At 32.9% G+C, this 22,981-nt stretch overlaps 2 protein-coding genes across 3 annotated transcripts in view; both read right to left on the bottom strand.

The window, feature by feature from the left end:
* Positions 1 to 5,689: 5,689 nt before the first annotated feature.
* LOC134684646 (uncharacterized) lies at positions 5,690 to 17,963 on the bottom strand. The gene is made up of 6 exons (XM_063543950.1): positions 17,873 to 17,963; positions 11,476 to 11,535; positions 9,593 to 9,931; positions 7,842 to 8,993; positions 6,873 to 6,963; positions 5,690 to 6,388 (listed from the first exon to the last, which is right to left on the bottom strand). Exons 1-6 carry the CDS (start codon positions 17,925 to 17,927, stop codon positions 5,905 to 5,907), a joined length of 2,181 nt encoding a protein of 726 aa, XP_063400020.1. The 5' UTR covers positions 17,928 to 17,963; the 3' UTR covers positions 5,690 to 5,904.
* Positions 17,964 to 22,263: 4,300 nt separating this feature from the next.
* LOC134683912 (peroxidase-like protein) overlaps positions 22,264 to 22,981 on the bottom strand; it is a 56,356-nt gene continuing 55,638 nt past the window's right edge. For both annotated transcript variants that reach the window (XM_063543218.1, XM_063543219.1), the window contains exon 13: positions 22,264 to 22,614. In XM_063543218.1, coding sequence (XP_063399288.1) covers positions 22,533 to 22,614 — 82 coding nt within the window. In that variant the 3' untranslated portion in view covers positions 22,264 to 22,532. The remainder of the gene's footprint in view (positions 22,615 to 22,981) is intronic.

Raw genomic sequence — 22,981 nt, 5'->3', positions numbered from 1 at the left:
ATTTAATTGACACCTTTGTTTTGTAAAACCTTGAATTTATAAAGTCATTATGAATAAACTTATCAATCCTTAATAACCTTTTAAAAGTGAAATGTGTTCCTAAGTTGCAGTAATGTAAAAAAAAAAAATTGTTTCACTTAAATTTGAATATTTTTGTCAAAATTAAAGATAAGAAGCGCACTTATTATGATTTAGCACTTGAATGTATGTTTTACAGGTAAAATGAAAACCCTACTTGTCTTAAACTCGTGTATTACTTATATAGTGAATTCAAAAGGCCTTTTAAAAGTTGTACAGGATGTTGCAATTTTAGATGAATGTTATTTAGAATTCAATACTATTTGACCAGGTGTGGTCTGTTTAATGAGTTTACCCCTATTCTTTTCTTAATCTGATTTATATTTGCCCCAAGCAGGAGGTATTAACTTTATTAATTAATTTTATTAAAAAGATATTTTTTTTTATTCTTTTCTCAATCTGATTTATGTATCACATATAATATATCCCAAATTATACGGAAAGATATTTCTAATATGGGTTGGACAAATTAAGAGATTTTTTTGGCTTATTGTATCTCATTTAAAGGTAATTATATAATATAGTATGTAACCATAAAACCTATGTAGCCTTTATTTAGATATTTTGGAAAATTAAAATTAAAAAACGTGCTAAACAAGAAGACCCCTACCAATGGTTTTATTACCCTCAGAATACATGATAGTGTAGTGTTAAGGTAAAAGAATATCTTCTATTCAAATTAAATCTTAAACTTTAAAATTAAAAAAAAATCATTGTATAAGATAATCTGATTTAAACATCTCTATTGGATAAATCTGAGAATCATGTAAGGATGTAAAAATCTGATTTTTACATCCTTACATGACTCTCAGATTTATCCAATAGAGAAGTTTAAATATATATATATTATTGTGGCTGTTGTCATGTCAGTTAGAAAGAAATTTCTTTTTTCAACAGTTAAAAAAATAAAGGTTATTAGGCCAAGTATGGTTCAGACAGGTCCAGTATTGTTCAGACCTTTGGTCAAATATTGTTAAAGCTAGGTTCACACTGCCGTTCAGATCAACCCAATCAAGCCCGATCAAGACAAAGAACGTCATCGATCTGACTTTCTACACGAGAGTTTTGGACATGTCAAAAACATTCGAGTAAGGATCGAGAAGCTAGTCACTCGAGAAGAGATCGAGAATTCATCGAGTAGCGGTCGAATTGATCGGGAAAGGATCGTGTAGAGATCGAGTTTGGTCGGAATACAAAAAACTTACCAATCGGAACTCGATCATTTTGACCTTTGCTCGACCAATATCCGATCATTTCCAAATTAACTCGACCAATGCTCGATCGCTTCCAGATCACTGCGACCTGTATATTTATATTATCCCAGACCAATACCATATCCCTTGACGACCATATTCGACCACTGTTCGATCTGTACTTGGCCATATACGAGAACACATGACTGCTACACTATTCTCTAAAAGTGTGTGCAAATCTGATTAACTCTCGTAACTATGCTTCCACAAAAATATATTGGCAACATTATTGTCAACTGTACAAAAATTCCTCTATGTACAGTACGTGTCTTTATTTTTGCAAGGAAAGGTAACATTTTAAAGAAGAGACAAAAGATACCGAAGGTTCAATCAAACTCAGAGGTCGAAAACAAACCGACACAGTCATAGCGTAAAACGGTAATCGACGAGAGAGCGACAGCAGTCCACATAACATATAAAACTAAAAACTTAGCAACACGTAACCCAACAAAACCTGGGTTGATCGCAGAGGTTCAAGAAGGGAAGAAAATCCTGCAATTTTGTCACCGGCGGATTTTTCAAATATCAAAGTTATTGTGCAATGATATTCATTGTTAGACTGCTGATGATTAAGTTATCTTTCAAAGTTGGTTTAAATGAACAACAAGTTTATATTTTACCTGTTTTATGGGCTATTTTCTGCTTTGTCTTTCCATTTTTTCTGTTTGTCCAAAAATGTTTGTAGCATAAAAACAGAAGATGTGGTACAATTGCCAATGAGACAGCACTTCACAGAACAGCAAATGACACAGAAATTTTCAATAACAACTATAGGTCAATGTTTTTTTCTTCATTGGAACTTTTTGACGTAATTTCAAACAAAAATGAAACGAAAGACAAATATTATTTATTTGGTGCAAATTCTTTTTAACAGTAACGATACAAACTGTTCAGCAAGCACAAGATTTGATCATTAAAACATTTTGTTTATAACATACTTTTGCAAGTTTCCATAAAACTTTGACAAACTATACACTCGCTGCAAATGCGTCTACAGTTTGTCATTCGTCGTTTGTTAGTTCAAACGATACATTTCTTTTTAACTTTAACATTAAATCAATTATCGAAATTAAGGCAACAGTAGTATACCTCTGTTCAAAAATCCATAAATCGATAGAGAGAAAACAAATCCGGGTTACAAAATAAAACTGATGGAAACGTATCAAATATAAGATAACTACGACACAATAGAGACACAACAACGAAATGTAATACACACAGAAACGAACTATAATGTAACAATGACCATTTTCCGGAATAGGTACAGTTCATTTTATGAAAAAAATGGTTGGTTGAACCTGGTTTTGTGACATGCAAAACCCCCGTTTTAATGACAGTGTTAATTATAACATTAAAATGACAACATTACACGACAGGGTTACAATGAATTAACAGATAAATGCGAGAAAATATAGGACAGAGAAACAAACGAATAATAGCCATCAAAAGGTAACAGGTTATAAATTATTTGTAAACGCCTGACGCGCGCGCTACGTCTAAGCGTGTTTTTGATTGTCATAACTCAACACATTGTCTAAAATTGCTCAAAATTCCAATCCCCTCTAACCAGCACAATGCATTTGTTTCTACCAGACGTTACGTTTAACAAACTATGAAAAAAACGGCACATAACACTTACCAAACTTTGGTTAGAAAGAAATGTACTATTGATCTCTTGAAAGATATATGTAAAGTTGTTACATGTAACTGTTTTAGAAAAGGTATCACTCCAGGGGGTTGAAATTCTACTTTGGGTCAAATTTAGGGGAAATATGTGACATTTTTGCCCTCTTTTTGCTATATTTCTTTGGCAAATAAATACAGAAAAAAGAAAACAAATATATTTAACCATTGAACTACTGGATATCAAATCTATGAAAAAAGCAGTGAGTACATACTTATGCACATATATTTGACTAACAGTATGCTTTTATTTGTAAGAAAGCAAGGAAATGGGGATGGTAAAGTTTATGTGCTATATAACATAAGTACTTATCCAGTGACAAATCTCATTTCGTGGTATCATTTCCATAAAAGAGCAATAAAACATAGCAGTGTCTACTATGAGGAAGTTTTTATAAGCATTGGGTTCCTCTTTATTGAGTAAGTGTAAGTCTCTCAAACTGCTTACACAGTGGTCATCGTGTCAGCCACTGTCACACCTACATTTCTCAGCGCCTCTTGATGTCTATGCCATCTTCTTCGTCTTCTATGCACTGTACAAGCTCCGTCACTGCTATCAACCTATCTCTATGAGCTCTTGACACATAGCCAACAAATCCAATTGTTTATTTCTATGTAAATACATGTATTTTAAATGTATGCTTTTACTTGGACCTTCTACTGAATATAACAAAATAAACGGAGACTGTGTCCATAGAACACCAATAATGTCCCTGCTAGCATATGTAACATTATAAAGGGTCATGTTGAGAAGTACGTTCGTATGGATGGACTAAGGTAACACTTAATAACCACTCCGAAGCGGCAGGGATTAAACAATTCGGACGTTGAAAAATGTGCATATCCGACCAATTCCCGATTATTCCTACGACCCGTATACGATCAAGTCGATCTTGTCTGGTCGGGATTAGGCTGATATTGTGAATAGTTTTTTTTTCAGCTAGTTGAGTAAAAACCGTGCTAAGATCGTGAATTGATCGGAATAATCGAATTAGTATTCATTTTTTTTCGGGATGGAGTCGTGATGGAGTCATTAAGTCGTGCATGGTCGAGTTAGTGTTGTTTACAGTCGGATGGCGGTCGGGTAAAAGTCATAAACAGGTCCAATGTAGGATTTGGTTGAGCTTGGTCGTGATAATTTTGACAATCAGGATCATCGGGTTAATCTGATTGACAGTGGGAACCTAGCTATGGTTACGACTGAAAACTGAAAAAAATAGGTTTAGTACAGGTCGAGAAGACTGTTTTAGACTGGTCGACTAATACTTTAGACTACTTTCAATGTAAAAGATAAGGGTAAAGTACAAATTAGTACAGTCGAGTACAGTTTAGACTTTGGTCGAGTAATGTGAAGTAAAATTTAGACCAATTCAGACTAGTCGAGTAACAATCAGTACAGTCGAGTACGGATATAGGCCATTTTAGACTAATACTGGTTTGTAGTGAATGAAGTAAAAACAGCGGTTTAACATACTGTTAAGCAAGATGACATTAGATACTATTAAAGGGGCACTAGCTGTCAAAATCGTGTTCACTAATTTGATTCAAATTCTCATAATCGATTTATATCTAATCAAAACACATATCCAAGTTACGATGAGTTTTGAATAAACAATTTACAATTTTCATACTAGATAATATATATCAGAAATTCGTGTGTATTTTAGTCTATCGAGATGACCTCCGAAACTACCGACGGTCACACAATGCGATATAAATACAAATATAAATAGATAGCGACCCCGTACCATTGGATTTTTTTTTATGTCTCTTTAATTTCATGTTATAGGTTAACTAAATAAGTTAATTTTCAATGGTACCTGTATAAGAATGATTTTTTGTTGATCGAATCAGTCAATCAAATGAATTGCCTTTGTTTCACTTTCAATTTTGAGATTCCTTTCTTTTAATAACTTGAAAAACTTAAGTTATTCAAAAGCCATCTCTGTTGAGGGTTTATATGGACAAATTGAACAATATTGGCTGCTAAAAGAGTTATGATTTCACTATTTCACATTCATTAATGATTGAACATATAAAATCGTAATTCATTTTTTATATATATCTCGTAGCTATTGTCATTTACAAAAAAATACAGATGTGCCCTTATATCAAATTACCTCTGAGGTCTGTATGAATGACATGTCACTAGGTAAAGGTAATGAACAATGCAACCTAACATAACGAGTAACATGCAATACATGGAGATGTTATAAGAATTAAATTTTATGCGACTGTCATACAGATTATATTTTTAGCCATGCCAGCTATGCGTAATCCACCATTAAATCATTTTCTTATTAAGAAAATGCATGTACCAAGTCAGGCATGTGGTAGTTGTTTTCCATTAGTTTGATGTGTTTGAGCTTTTGGCTGGCCATTTGTTTAAGGAGTATTTCGTTTTATAATGACCTTGGAATTTTATAGTATTGTAATTTTGCTTTTCACAGGTTGGGGGATTGGTAATTTCGAATCCTCATTACTTTTGATTAAAAATCGTAATAAAAATAAATACAATCAAGTGAGGTTAAGATTTTTTAAATCAGCAACCGTTCAAGCTAATTGCTCGTATAAACCGTAATCCTTGTAAAATTTCATTTGTTACATTTGTACATAAATATTTATTAATAAGTATATTGTTTAAATTTGATAAATATTTTAAATATGCGTACAGTTCAAGGTTATGATTGACACTGTAACTACTCGTATGTATGGTCTTAACAAATGTATCAGATCCTTATTTTGTAATTACAAAGTGACCTAAGTGATGCTATGTCAAATTGTTCCATTGTTCTTTATTTGACATATAAGGTATATGTCTATAGTTATGATCGGTCATCAGAAAACTATTCATCGAATTCAAATGTTATTTTGACTCAAATTTTATTTTTCAAACATAATCGGCATAATCAACCGAATCTGTATTTGTTACATTCGGTTTGTCTGTAGTTGAAGGGTGATAACTGAATTCTAGTTCAGCATATTGTAATCCATTAGTTGCTGCGTCAAGAGTTGTTGTTTCTGGTTCTTGTGAAGGTTTTATTGTTTTCTCTTCAGTAGTAAGATCCGTCACTCGACCAATGACACTGTTTGTTAACTGTTTCTTCTTTGATTTGTCAACGACAGCATACAAACCATCAACATGTGTAATGTTAGGAGGAACGTCTTCTGTATGTTTAGCTACAGATGTTTTGTATTCGTCCCTTTCTATGCAGTCAGATTTGTGTTTTGACGACATATCTGCTTGCCCGTTTGTAAAGTTTATTCCATTCGTTTGATTATCGGAGGATGTATTGGTAACGTTCACTGTGGTACAGTCATGATCTTCACCATGTAAGTATGATTTTAGTTCTATGCCTTTACTTGTCAAATGTCTGAAAAAAAGATACATCAAGGTTTCATATATAAAAGATTGACACTTGATTATAGATCTAACCACAAGTGAAACACTATTTTATGACCACGTGTCTGTTCGAGGTAAAGAACATCGACAGTGTTCTTGTCATGTCGGATGCAAGGCAAATTAGCAAAACATTCAAACTTCTTGAACATATTGGCTACGATGTTATAGCTTACATATTTAAAATATTATTTATTCTTAAATCCGTTCACCAGCATATTATATCCTTATTAAGCGAAACCTGATCGCATCAAACAAAACGTATGCTGTTATGGTTTAAAATGGCAAAAGAAAATACTATGTGCTATTAAGCCATAAATGATTTCAACAATAAGATGTATTCTAACATTTCATCCAAACAGTCCTTTTTGTTAGATAATAGAACTGACATCCAAACAACCCTAAAAAAGACATATAAATTTTCCGATTGCGTTAGTTACTTTAATGTTTAAACTTACCTTTTCCGAATGTTTGCTCCAATAAGAATTATGATAATGATAACAAGAGCTCCACAACCTACTCCTATACCTATATACAGGTTCTTGTCGTCTGTAATTGTAATCATAGTGAGTTCTATCACATATAAACATGACTTCACATTGTTTTATATTTACGGATTCGAGCTTTAAACTGGCTCCTTCACTCAAGTTGTAAGAATTGATACATTGCAATAGTCCTTTTTTATTGAATTAATTGAGTTTCAAGAGAAATGGTTGAATAGATATAAGAGGATGTGGTATGAGTGTCAGAGATAACTCTTCATCAAAGTCACAATTTGTAAAAGTAAACAGTCTGTAATTCAGATGTTGTGATGTGTAACATATTTGTTTTTCGGTCATTGTTTGTACTTTAATTAGGTCGTAATACTGTTCTCGTTTGGTACGTTTTACTTTTATCATTTCGGGGCCTTTTACAGCTGATTATGCGGTATGGGCCTTACTCATTGTTGAAGGCCGTACAGTTGTTAAGTTCTGTATCATTTGGTCTCTTGTGGAGATTTGTTTCATAGGCAATCATACCACATCTTCTTTTTACTACATTATAGGTCAAATTATGGTCTTCAACATCTATGTCAAATTAGACTCTGTCCCGGCCGGGGGATAGTTGTCACATAGACTATAATACCACTCCTTATTTTTTTGTAGTTGTATAAGCAACGTGAAACTTAACGATTCAATTTATTTAACTTATACCTGATTAGGACACAAAAAGTATCAACAAAAAACAAATAATAAAAAAAACATTGTTTGTTCTTTTAAAACTGTGTTCATTTAATTTACACTTATTTTCATGATATTAAAATGTATAACTACACATAAGGTACTAATCAACAAGAATCATGAAATGATATAAATCATAGGACATAAAAGTTAGAGGAGATAACGCATATCTATGTTCATGCAAAAGACAGAACTATTTAAACATACCAACTGTTTGCTCATTGACTAATGTAGTGGTTGGCTCAGGAGGGACTGTGGTATTTATTTTGGTTGTGCCCCTGGTGCTCATTGCAGAATCGTGCGTTATTAGTGGTGTATTAAAACTGCTCTCAGTTTTGCTGGAATCCGTAGTTCTCAGACCTTCTACTGTGCTTACAGTCACCTCCACCCTGGAATCAGTGCTTTTGTGAGTTTTCGTTACCGTGATCATATCAGTGGTTGTATTGGGAGAATCCTGTGAAGTTGATAAAGTTGTATCGAGTGCCTCTTTTATAGAAGTTGATGCCGTAGTTGTTGTTTCAAAGATCATACTTGTGTCCGTTTCCTCAGTTGATTCAGTAGTCACACTGAACAGGTGCGTGTATGGTGTTTTTGTATTAGTGGATTCAGTAACTGCATCAATTGAACTTTTAGATGTACCAGTATCGGTTGTAATAGAGACAGTAGGACGGTCGGTTGTGCTTACTGTAATGTCTACATTTTCGATTGTACTGAGTTTAGATTCTGCAGTTGTAATGACAGTTATGTTTGTGTTGGAGGAATATTGTGTGGTCAGACTTTTTGTAGTGTTCACTTGAGTAGATCCAATACTGGGACCTGTTGAAATGTCCATACCTGATTTATAACCATCAGTAAATTGTGTTGATTGTACTTGTGTCATCTCAGTCATTTGACTACTTATCTCTCTACTTGTTCCCGGTTCCGTTGTTGTTATCATATAAATAGTTTTACTCGAATTGGTCTGCCATGCTTTAGGTGTGGAAGATGTGGTATCACTTTGAACATCTGTTAGTGTAGTTGTTTCTTTAGTTGAGGTGTCAACAGATATGGTTGTTTCGGTGATTTCCATTCCAACTGTCGCGTTGTCTGTAAAAAGTATTGTAGTAGCTGTGTGTGGATCCATATACGTTGTTGACACATGTGGTGTTATTGTATCCATCAGTATACTATTAGAAACAGTTTCATGCTGTGAGGTCAACGTTTTACTGGTCTCTTTAAACGTATCAACAGTTGTCGTCTCTGTTGAATAACTTGGTGTCATTGTTGAGGGGTTTGTCGTTGATATTATACTTGATTCATACCCTGAGGTTGTTGTTACATAGTTTGAAAAGCAGGATATTTTAATGGGTTCGTCGGTGTCTGAAAAAACAAAGGCATTATAAAGAGAAACAGAAATAAACAAACCCATAGCTATGTATTCTTCACTGCCACCAGAAGGAGCATGATTGATCAATTGAACAAAACAAATATATAAGCCATTTAAATATACCCTGCAGTGTGATTTTTGCTCATTGTTGAAGGCCGTATGAGGAGCTGTAGTTGTTTTCTGTATCATTTGTCTCTTATTGAGAATTGTCTCATTGACACTCATACAAAATATTCTTATCTATATATGGAATATAATATGTTTTTGCTCATTGCAGAATGCTTCCCGGTAATAATAATGGCAATAATAAATATAATAATTTTAAAGGACTATTTAATTTACTTGGATTGTATCCAAACTTACGGGCTGTATATGCAATATATCACCGTAAAATAAGGATGCGATAACCCCGTTTGTAATATGGGTTACAGGTACAAACTTCTATAAAGTCGTTGTTTCTATGAAAAAAGCAGTAAAAGTTTGAAATTATTTGTTGTAACTAAATCACGGACGTACTTGAGCATTTAATAGATAACGTAAATTCACATCTAAAATATCGTTACAGACACGGACAAAGCTAACAAGTATTTACCAAAGTATACTAGTGCACAATAGCTGGTATCTTCGGGTTCTGTTTCCTTTCGTAGACTAATCTGTATATCATTATCATTATGTAGTTCCAATGATCCTAATACCCTACACGTCATATGGATACTCTGTCCGTTGTCTTGTTTGGCGATAATCTTACTTCCACACCAGTATCCACCCTGAATAGGGGATGGAAGGAAATTGACATTCGAGAATGCAATCTTCTGCGCTTGACCTCTCTGTGCTACACATGAACAAACCTTGTCTGGAATAGTATTAGCAAAGTATCCATCTAAAACTATACGCACCCCTTCTGCTTCGCTGTTGGTACAGAACGTTGCAACTGAAATATTAAAAATGTGTGACTTTTTTGTAGCTTTTATATTAAAGTGAAAAAAGAGTTATTCGCCAATATTTGTAATAGTCTATTATAAAGCACATGGCAGATTTGTGATTATTGTCAGACAAATAAAGATTAAATGGCGAATAAATAATGTTCCTCTGTAAATGTATAATAACGTATTTCCAGAACTTTTGGGCCTCCATTATATAAGCGATTGGATTTTTTCTAGACTCTTATAAAATCTGTTTTCAATTTTTTATATCACTGCCGGAAGAATATGTAGCTGCAGATGGGATAACAGTTTACCGCCAAAATAGTATATGACTCTACTGGAACTGTTGTTTGAGGTCTATAATTTTCTGATATTATATTTCTTTAACACCAAACGATACCGCTGTCGGTGAACTTTTTTAACACCGAGTTGTACTGCTGGTTACTTTTGTAATCCCTATTTTTACCACCAAGTCGGTTATGCTGTCGACAGACTTTAGATTTCCCCACTGGATCAATATGCACCTCTACGCAGGCGCAGTTCGATGATTTATTTTTCTTCAAAGATGCTCGAAGCACAAATATTTGAAATTCCAAATCATATACATAAATCTTATTATATTGAAAAGCTGATAAAAGCAAAAAGTACAGTACAGACAACGAGTAAGAACTCTGCGTGAGTGAGAATCATTCCTTTGTTTAGATTTCAATAAAACAATACCCGCATTTTCCAAAGTATCTAATATATTTTGCTTTAGACTTTCATATGTTGAAGGCCTATAATTGCTTACATCCACATCATTTGAAGTGGATAGTTGTCTCATTGGCAATCATACTACATCTCCTTATTTTCATACGAGGTGAATTCTAGAAAAAAAACTAATGCAATAAGAAAGGAGTAGGTCCGGTAAGGGCCGATTTTTGCCTCAAATTTCAGGTTCATCTAACGAAATATTTTGGACACTTTTTAACACTTAAGTGTCTATTTCAATTGATTCAATTCGTTCATGTGAAAGATTATAACTGATTAAGCCATTCAAAACGCTTCGAGTCAAGCTTAAATATGAAAAATCTATCAAATATACAAAAAATCGTCACTTTTCATATGGTTTTTGTCAAAAATGAAAGTGAGCCATGTTCATCCTCAACCTTTAAATATGTTATGTATTATCATCAAATACAACTTACATTTCAATATTATAAATGAACACGAATGCGGCCACTTTCATTTAAGACGGAAACCGTCTAAAATTTAACTAAAATGCTAAAATTATGAAGATTTCAGTAATTTACCATGATGTAATGATAGAAGTACCCGATACTTGGCATTGTATTGTCAAAAACAGCCCATAATTGTGTAGCAGGAGCATTCTACTTTCCCAATTTTTTAAAACTGCTATATTTTGGGGCCAAAAAGGGGTCTTACTGAACAAACTCCTTTGTTTAATGCACTATTTAACAAACAGATAAAGAATTATTGTTTTCTAGGGCAACAGATCATAGATACTTTTTACCTATGAACAAAAAATAATATTAGCTCTGTATTCACTCACCTGGGAGGTTCTCAGAAACCGATGCATTGGAACACTTGGTAAACTCGTGGACGGCTAAAACTAAAAATATAATTAAGACTTAATAATGGAACACTTGGTATACTCGTGGACGGCTAAAACTAAAATTCTAATATGACGTGCTTCTTTCGCTTTGTAAACAACACCGTGTGAAAATTCTCGATATATCTATACTTAGCGCAGACTCAGAGATATACATTATAATGGATGTTACAATATACCTCCCACGTAAATCCACATGTATTTGAACCTACATTGCAAACGCTTTGCCAATTTTATTGTATTACTAATTTTAATTAAACAAAGTAACGACATTATAGAACTTTTATTCTTATTCAGATGCATGATAAAAAGAATTAATGTATTGCAAATAGTTTTGTTTATTTCCTAAAAATAGTAACACTGTATATTTTGTGCAATGTATATTTCATCTTGGAACACTTTCTCTACAATCAGGGGTTCATTAAGGGATGCAAATAAGCTTGATATTTATGTTACGATTTAAAAAAAAATATCAATATACTAATTTAAGTTGCAGTATAAAAACAATCTTTAGTCAATATCACAAAATATTAAAAAAAATTGAAACCAACGAAGTTCGTATAATATTGTATAAAAATGGAATTCTGAGGTTTTTTATTCTATTGCATTTGATTTCAGCGAGTCAACATGGCAGCTCCTTTTTTACGAAATGTCAATTTTGGATTTGACGGTAGCTTACGAGAAAACATGTAAATTAAAAATCGGAAATATTGGGTTTGAGAATTAAACATCTTTTTTTCTAGCGGTTATTAACGTAATAAATAATGCAAGTTGAAGATGTATGAGAATATTTGAGCTTTATCTAACAAGGAGTAAAAAAGAACAGCTCCACACACGACACACGACACACCAACCCTCGCTTCAGTATTTAAATTAACTTATTTGTCCTATTAGAATCGAAATAATTCATGGAAGCCATAGATTTGTTGGAAATTTACACATGGCCTGGGCCGTGAACGCTCAGGATAAAATTCGAATATCATGGCCCAGGCCATGTGTAAATTTACAACAAATCTATGGCTTCCATGAATTATTTCTTAAATAAAAAGAAAGTCTTAGTTATGGGCCACTTGTTATATTCGTGGACGGCTAAAACTAAAATTTATAAGTGAGACTTAATAATTATATAATGGGCCACTTGTAAATAGTACTGGTGGATAGATATAACTGGTATGTATATGTAGTATCTTTAATTTTTTTTTCTATCGAACGGTACTGCTTAATTTAAAAGTAAGTATAACTGTTAGTTTGCCATTGAGAAAATTATCAACCAAAGATCAAATGGCGTACTTGTTAGCAGTGAAGGACTGTATATGTTTTTGTTACCTATCAATAGTTATCAAAGGTACCAGGCTTATAATTTGGTACGCCAGACGCGTGTTTGATCTACATTTATTTACTAGGCTCATCAGTGACACTCAGATCAAAATAGTTAAAAAGCAAAACAAGTATTAAGATTAAGAGAGAAATTCCAAAATCTTGTACTATTTCCTTGGATATGTGCCACTACTTAAGATACAAAAAAAAGAAGAGGTCGAGATTTTGAAAAACGCCAAATGTGCATGCACTTGTTCCAATCTAAAAGAAACTCGACAGTTGTCTTCAATGATTGAATTCGTTTTACTTTTACATTACATTACGGTTTTCGATATTGAGCGCATTTCTTAGATTGACTTTGTTAAATCTAATAACAGATATAGGATTTGTTCATTGTTGAAGTTCGTACGGTGACCTATAGTTGTTAATTCCTATGCCATTTGGTCTCTTGTGGAAAGTTCAACTTGTCTCATTGGTAATCATACCAAATATTTCAATAAAAATAATCTGACGTTCAAAACACTAGTATACCAAAAAATGACCCCTGGTTTTCTGGAAATCTTACAACTGAACTAAATAATCCTGAATGTGTAATGCAAATTCATATAGACAAGTAATTTTGGCCTAAAATTGTGTCAATATATTTCTCTATATTGTGTCAGAGTAGGGCTACTTTTATACGTTCTAAATGTGTGTGAGTAATTGTTGGTCTGAATATTGTTTCCGTCATTGAACGGACTTTTAATCACCAAGTTCCTATTACTTTTGATACCTTTCCTGATATTCTCCAGTTATGAAATCTTTTAATTTAACAAAAATTCCTCCTACAACAGCTTACATACTTTCAACCATGCACTAAACGTTTGCGATTTAGCGTGTGTGTTATAGTGATATCAGTGGCGGATCCAGAAAAAAATTTGGGGGTGGTCCCAAATGAATAGTGAATGGTATGAAACAGGGATGGGGTAATTGAAAATGTAATGGTAATTAAGTGTAATGCATTACAATTTTCCATGTAATTGAATGTAATGTGTAATTTAGGATTTTTTTAATTACATGTAATGGTAATTTAATTAATTACATTGAAAAAAGCATGTAATGCTCAATTACTTTCGAATTATATTTCAATTACATGTACTTTTATGGTGTTAAAGATAATAAGGATTTGTGTTTAATAATATAAATTGTAAAATAATACTTGTTTTTCAAATATTAATATCACATACTTTTTTAATATATGAAGTCTATAATTTATACTGAAGTTACCATATTTATTTGACCTATATTTGTGTAGAGAGGGTGTTTTTTTCTAATAATTATTATTTAATTTTAAATTAAAAAAATGTGAGAATCATATATTAGTGTTCAGTTTTTAAGAAAGATCTTTTAACTAAATTGATTGATAAATACATTGTAATTAATCACCTTGTTAAACAAAAACTCCCAAAAAAGTGTCACAGTACTAGTATACACAAAAGGGTTATAGAAATAAAAATTAACAGCGGTAAAAACAAACAGCAATTAATCAGATTAAAATGTCCAGGGGCAATGCCACTGTTTCATGTATTTTTTTATCTAATTAGCAAAATATTGCTAATATTTAGACATTGTACATACATTATTTGTACTAAAAATTATTTTCAATATTGTGACAAGCACACTTTTTGATATTTTTAATGTAAAAAAAAAAGATTTATGTATAATATCTTTATTTATATTATGTTTAATTTAAATGACTTCATTTCTGAGACGTCAAAATACCCCTTGATGTATTGGCAAGTTAAAAGGGACCAATTCCCCCTCCTTTCAATATGATCATCTTCTGATCATAGAGCTTCCATGTTCTGATCAAGCAATATCTGCCGCATTAGCTCCTGTTGAAAAGCTATTTAGAATCGATGTCAAAGTGTTCAGACCAGAGAGATTCAGACTAAATGAGAAAACATTAAAATAGCTTATGATTATCAAATGCAACGCTTAAACTATGCTTACATGAATATTTTACACATGCATTTTTTATACATGTATAATATTGTTAAAAAATACCATGACCATATGTAATGTGTAATTTAATTAATTACTTTAGTAAAGTAATTGTAATTTAATTAATTACTTTAGTAAAGTAATTGTAATTTAATTAATTACATTTCAAAAACAGTGTAATGTGTAATTGATGTAATTGATCATTTTTGCAATGTAATGTGTAATTTAATTCATTACATTCCAATGTAATTGCCCCCAAGTCTGGTATGAAAAAGGTTAAAAAATACCCTCGACATTATGGAAGATCATGAATTTGGACAACACCATGCAATACACATATTCAGGTTATCTTGACGATGTATTGAGTGGCATGGAAGCAAGATATTCGCGCCTTACATCAACAGCCATTCAAGCACTGAAGTTGGTACCGGCATTTGTACAAAGCGCAACATTTGATGAAATTAAACATTTTGTAGACTTTTATCATACTGATTTGCCGAGTCCATCTACAATGCCATCAGAACTGCGTTTGTGGCAAAAGATTTGCGAGTCAATGCTTTCAAAACCAGAAACTGTAGTCGGTGCTCTGAAAGTATGTTGCAAAACAGACTTCCCAAATATTTCTGTTATCTTAAAAATCATAGCTACCATGGGGGTGATGAGTTGCGAATGTGAGCGATCCATGCCACTCAATACATCGTCAAGATATGGGATACCGATGGCACGTCTGTAGTAAATTTCTGGTGTGTCTGTAGGACAGTTTTCCCGTTGAGTTTGTCAACCGCACCGCATCGTCTAGGTATTGAGGGCTCTACAGCGACGGTCTTTGCAAGTTCTTCGGTCTCTGCAAACCATTCACTAAACCGTTCGTGGATAGTTTTGCGTACATCGGTTAGAGCTTCTTTGACAACTGAGACAGATTTATAAGCTGCTATGATGTCTACAGTCCGTCCCTGAAGTTTTGTGCTCAAGCCTCTGGTGAACGCCATACAGTTTTTCACTATGACCAGTGTAATCAAAAATTGAAAGTTAGTTATTGAGGCATGTAATGTTGAGGACTCGGATGACGTCTCTCTGTTGAAATTTCGCGACAACATCATTTCGGTTAAAGATGCTTCTTCATATTTTTTTATTTTTTTTATCTTTTCATATTGACGAGCTGTTTTGACAATTTAATTACATGAATACAGGTGAAACGCATTGATCCGTATTCTACCATTGTGACACCTCCAGGTATCCAGGTAATCCCTTACCAATTAGTGCGATGAAAGGATTAATCTTAGTATTAATTTGTTAATTAGCTAGTTATTGAAAAAATAGATACTTTCAAAAAAAATTGAGGTTCGTCATGGGGTGGTCCGGTGCGCCGTGGGACCACCCCCTGGATCCGCCACTGGATATTTATATGAACGTCCGAAATATAAATCCTGAAAAACACTTAAATATTGTATGACTAATTTTAATAACGTTGAAAATGTATTAAACTCACAGGGAAGTGTTTTTATATGAATAGTTTTATAGTTTTTAATAATATCACTTACAAATTTCAATTGTGGTATTTAAAATACCCCATGTAATTGATACTGTCAACAATAAAGCAGTCAATCCTCAAGTTCACTTTGACAGATATTCAACAAAAATAGTAGTCTAAATAATAAGTTCGGGGGATGCCTTTACAAACATTTAAAAAATAAATAGTTGAAGTATATATTAAAAAATATTTTAAAATCTTCTAGATCACTGTATGTTCTTTATGGTCTTCTTTCTTTCTCTTACTGAGATGAGCATTTATACAGGGTATAAACATTGTACAGTTCATTCCGGGAGTTGTTAATTCTGAAGCGACATAACAACAAGCTCAAAGGGACATATCCAATTTTATCAAAATTATAAACGTAAGTCCATCGACGGGTCAACTTAATAAAAAAAATTACTTGTTTTAAAAATAGAGAAAACTGATAAGAATGACCATGCGAATAAAGTGATTTGAAAGGGAACGAAACTTTACATAGTTTAAATTACAAACAAGATTAATTGAAATGGACCAGCTAGTTATAATGTCAAATTCACTGAACCGATGAGAAAAACCGTATCAGGAAAAGTTAATGACTTTAGTTAAAGGAAACGAAAACACCAACGACCCGATTTATGCACAAATTAATGGGAAAAAAATGTGTAATACAGCAACTGACTTTAGACAGACACATATATACAGAATATGACAGGATTACACATGTTAGCGGGCGCCTAGGCCTTCTTTACCAGACAGTGGTATAACAGAACAATAGAAAAATCAGTTGAAAAAGGACAAACGCATCAGATGGATTAAAATAGAAATACAAAATAGTCATGTACATCCCAGTAACAAAAAGACATTAAGTACAGATCTGAGCGTACTCGCAGTCACTGACAGCTAGTTCAGAGAGTTCAGAGCCAATATCAATATCAATATACAAAAAAAGTCATACATCTAAGACAAGATTACCAATCCGTTTCCGTCCAACATCCAATAGATACATATCAACCATACAATGCATTAAGTGTAAAGACGTCCTAAACAGTCCAAGAACATAACTTTGTGCTATGTAAAGGTGCATGTATAGACAGATTGTAGAGCCATGAATGTGCATATGTATATAACAACCTATGTGTTTTCTTAGAAGGAAATAGGATGACTTTATATTATTGCTTCGATACACAGAAACATCCGGAATAAACCCCACAGCGGTTATACCTCGTGATTTAATGAACGGTTATGAACCTTTAATGTATAAAACTGAGTTGACCATATCAAACAATTATGAAAGGACACGGCATACATGTAATTACATTCGATTAAATGGATATTACTATAAATCAATATTTACCGATCAGAAAGAAACCATTTTTATTTACTTTATAATTAATTTTCTTTTTCATTTCTTCATTTTTCACATGATACAACTTTATAAGTTAAGTTCTTTCAGAAAAATAAAAGTTACGTTTTCCTGTAGTATTTGCTTTATTTTTTTGTTTTGTTTGTTTGTTTACAACTTACCTTGTATTGGTATGTAAATCCACAATAAGATCGACCCTAGAGGGATTGTATCCATTATCTGACAATGGTGAAGAAGGAAGTATTTTACAGAGATGGGTTGGACCATTTAATACATGTAAATGTACCCGATAAAGTTAATTGTAAAATGTAATTGAAGAAGACAACAATTTAATTTTGAGAACAAATAAATGATGGGCTCATTCAGTTGATTTTAAATATTTATTCATATGGATTTTTGTTGAATTTTCTCGAAATCAGTTGTGTGTATTCATATGTACATTGTGCAGTATCTGTGATGAGTTTATTGTATACATCTTGTTTATAAAAACCAATTGTATATGAACATATATTTATAGAGGCAGAAGATACAACGAAAACCCACACATAAATGGATGAAAAATTTTGTCCTGCATTTCTTTTAGCTGTAATCTCTGTCCTGCCTTTTTATCTTTGTCTATGTTCGGTCCTGCCTTTTTTTACCTAAATTGTTGTCCTTTTTTTTACTCAAAACTCCTGTCCTGTCTATTTTTTCAAATTTCATCCTAGCCCCTCCCCCCCCCCCCCCCCCCCTAAAAATCAAATGGTAGCTCCCTAAACTAGGGTCTTCCATCTAGTTAAACCCATTCCTATTCCACCACTTGCACTCGCCGGACTTTTCGTTTCTAGTAAACATTCGATGGTTAGTGGCATTCGGTGACAAGTGCATAATCGAGAGAGAGAAAAGACGCCATTGTGTATGTGACAAGTGGAATACATTCGTGGACATTAGTACAAAACAAGAGGATGTGGTTTGACAACTTCTAGACAACTATTCATCTGAGAAAATATGATCTAGAAGTTAGCAACTATTAGACATATTTTATATATTTAAAATATAAGAAACAGTGATGTTTCTGGTATTTGAAAAAAATTACCCAAATTCATACATTGACTCTCCTAACAACTGGATAATTCGCATGTTACAGTTATTGGACAATTAAGTTGGTTTGTCCTCAGACCAAAGTAATATGTGCATTTATACATGTTTGCTTGATTGTACTTTTACATATACTATGACATTGTCTTTCATGAAATTAACATAACAATGCATGGAAAAATGAAGACACAAAGAAGACAAAAAGAATAAAAAAACAGACTGAAATTCCAAGATGATACTATTCTTTGGAAATCAGCATCTACACAAACTATTTAAAATACAAGCACGTGTTGTTTTTCTCTACAAACTACAAATCAAAAAATTGCTTAAAAAAAACGTGTTCTCAACGGATTATTTCCACACGTTGAGAAACCCGATTCCAAATAACTGAAAACTAGATCATGACATGTTCATAGAAATTGGATGTTTTCACAAATGATTATTATGAGTAATACTTGATTTGTCCTACAGGTTTTGGGGTTGGTTTTTTTTTTGCATTCATCGAACATTTATGGATTTCAGAAAGTCGATTTGGCAGCTAACTCCTTACAAAAAAAATAGTTACGACATGTCAATTTTCCATTTAATAGTTTTTTTGTCGCTTAACTTCCAGTGGCAAATGTTTCATGCATATTTTGGACGAGAACAAACGATAAGTAAGCAGGTTCTGTTATAGAGTCGTCCGGAATCAAGGTCGTGGAATTAAAGATTGCCAATAGAAGCAGAGGGTATATTTGATTGACACAGAAATTTTGAAGACCACCTACGGACCAGTTGTTACGAGGGTTCTCAATTTTCTTTCTAAACGAGTCATCAGATTTAACATCCCCATTCTGACTGGACGAGACTGTGTACTTTTTCATCCCGCACATCCAAACAGATGTCACACTTTTTGCTGATCAGAGGAAGACCTGTTACACTGTTTCCATTCACCAGTCACCTTTGTAACTATTAGCCAATGAACAAACTATTGTTTACCTAATACATGTAATGCAATTGTTTGGATTAAACATCAATACGATTAAACACTTTTTTCTACAGGTCACAGATGTGTTCACAATATTTAAATAAAAGTTCCTTGTATTGTGTTTACACATCAATAATCTATAGAAAAAATATGTAACCTGAAAAGAAATATCCAAAAGACTTCAGGAATTCATTTCTTGCTCCAAATTTGCCATTGTGCCAATAAATTTCTCTTTCAGTGCCCAGACCAAAATTCATCGTTAAGAGTTTTTTATTTCCAATCATAAATGATAACCACGGGTAATCTTGGTGATGGTGTTTTTCAACTCTTTCCAAATATATTTTTTAATGCTATTTATTAAATACATTTTGCGATAAGATATGCCAAAGTCCAATAGCAATCTTCTGTGGTTAGTAATTTTCCATATGATAGTATAAACTATGTTGCAAAAGTGATAAATAGACAGGCAACCTAATGTGGATTATAACATTCCTTTAGTTTGGCAATTAATAAATCTTAGCAGACTATGCGGTATGGATTTTCTCATTTTTGAAGGCCGTGTGGTTGCCTATAATTGCTTAGATCCACTACATTTAAACTGTGGTTGATAGTTGTCTCATTGGCAATCATACCTATTGTCCTTATTTACATATTAAACAAACACAATGTCATAACTTAAGAGAGCCGTGGTGTAGTGGTTAGTGCATCGGACTTCTAACACAAAGGTTCCTGATTCGATACCCGTTCCGGGGACAACATTCCAAAGACTGAATTGTGTGTTCTCCCTAGACACTATTTGCGAGTATGGTCTTAGGTAGCACTCCACAGTTAGATGTGTAGTTTCGCATTTTGGCCCCTGTGAATTTTTCAAATATGAGAGCTAGTGTGCAATAAAATTCATTTTTGGATAGCTGAGTTATAGGCTGTTTTCTGTATGACAGTCCGTATTTGCATGTCCCTACCATACATTGGTCCGGCAATTATTGTAATGTTTTTTTCCAACTTTTTATGGCACGAACTTTGTGATTGGATTTTACGAAAAAATGAGGCGAAAGACACCCATTTTTTATTTGATTATTAGGAAGATTTAGGAAAACAGTTTCTAAAAAGGTATCACTCAAAGGCATTGAAATTCTAGTTTGATCCAAATTTTGGGGGGAAATGTGACATGTTCACCCCCCTTTTTGCAATATTTTATGGTAAATAAATGCAGAATGTTACCATGGATACACATGAAAGGAATTAATTTTCACCCTATTAACTTTTGAAAATCAAATCTATGGAAGATACTGATTACATACATATGCACAAGTACAACACAAACAGTTAGGTTAATGTATTAGAAATCCAGGAATATGAGATGCTAAAACATTTTGTGGCTCATTTTTGATTTTATTTTCTAACTGTGGAGTGCTACCTTAAGTAATGATGATAGTCCGTCGGAATGGGACGATAAATGCCTGACCAGTGTAAGAGAGAGCCATGATATCTCTTGCACGTAGAATACACCTTTTAGATTTCGAAAAAAGGCAGGCTAATATGCCACTACAAGGCAACACTCGCACCCGCAAAGGGGAAATGAGTAAATAGTTGCAATAACGTGTTTCCCAATCCGCTATAAATATATATGTTTTAATGAATGGCTATTTTTTATTTTGAATTTATTGAACCATAAAACTAATTTTTGACTCTTCACATTGAATAATCCGCGAAGCGGATTATGTAAAATGTGAAGAGTCAAAAATTAGTTTTGTGGTTCAATAAAATCAAAATAAATTATTGCCATTCATTATAAATAAATTTCTATCAAAAATAAGGCGCAAAGAACTTTTTATAATATTTATCTTGACAATAACAACATACACACATGTTGGCGTATGAATACACAACGTCAGAGTGGGCGTGTCGCCATCAAAAGTGACAACATTGAAAATAAAACTAATAATTTTAACCAATCAGAAGACAGTAAATACACAAAATTTATTTATTAAACTATAACTTGATTAGGGATAAACAAACTCCACGTTAGCAATCAATCACAAATAAAGGTATGTATCATTAAAATCATTTATTACATTGGTTGCAATGAATTACATTGATTTCCCAGTTGAATAAAAATCGATAATTTCACATGTGAAATAAACGTGGTTATTTCACTCCCTGACGTCATACAACTATAGGCGTTGTCAAGACGTCGATAACGTCGCATCAAAACAAATTGTCAATGCGTAGGCAAAAGATATAGTTCTTTACATTTTCTACATTAATTTCATAAAAAAAAAACACATTTTCCAAGGTAATAAAAAGTATAACTAATCGCCGTATTTGAATATAAAAAATAAGACAACTTGTGACCGAACGCCGCTATGGATGAAACTCGTGCTGCGCACTCGTTTAATCCAAGCCGTCGTTCGGTCACGCGTTGTCTTATTTTTTATATTCAAATACGGCGATTAGTTATACTATAATTATCCATTGCTATGAAAGTCTATAAAACAATAACAAAAATAACCTTTTATTGATTCGTTTAATGATTAGTTATAAACCTCTCCATTGATATATCAAATATATGTGTATGAAACACATACAACTTTAATTAAAACAATTCAGCTGTGTCTTCACTTAACAATAAAAAAGGCGTTCTTTTATTCAGATTTATCAAATTCATATTCTTTAATATGTAGTTAACTTTTTATCAGCCTTTAAAAACCATGGATTTTAGCGTACAGTATATTACAACAGCTGGACTCTTGCTGTAGGATGAGGTAACGTGAGTATTATTTCTTTTTATGAATAACTATTTCCCGCCAGAAATTCAAATCGAGAGGTGGAAACATTTCGTGCCCGTGTCGTTGTGGTCTGAAATTGGAAAAAAAACACGTACAACTATTAAATTGTATAAATATAATGTCTGAAGATAGTATTTGAAAGATAGCATATGGAATACTTGATAATCATCGTTGATAAATAAAGATATTATTGTGAAAATAAGGTTCAAACTTCCTCAGGTTAAAAAGGCTATTTCGTTAATATCTCCTTGATCATATTGATCGTCTTTGTATTGGTTTTGGTCATTACAACTGTTTTGTTTCGAGCGCCACTAATGAGTTTTATGTAGACGAATGGCACTCCTCACGAATCAAATTATAAACCTTGTATCTTTAATGATGTTTTTTTAAACTGCTAAACTGCATGGTAAATTCTGTTATCGTACTATCTACTAGAC

This window comes from Mytilus trossulus, chromosome 9, assembly GCF_036588685.1.
Source record: "Mytilus trossulus isolate FHL-02 chromosome 9, PNRI_Mtr1.1.1.hap1, whole genome shotgun sequence".
In the NCBI taxonomy this organism is placed as follows: Eukaryota; Metazoa; Mollusca; class Bivalvia; order Mytilida; family Mytilidae; genus Mytilus; species Mytilus trossulus.
This window is presented reverse-complemented; position numbering and strand designations above follow the sequence as displayed.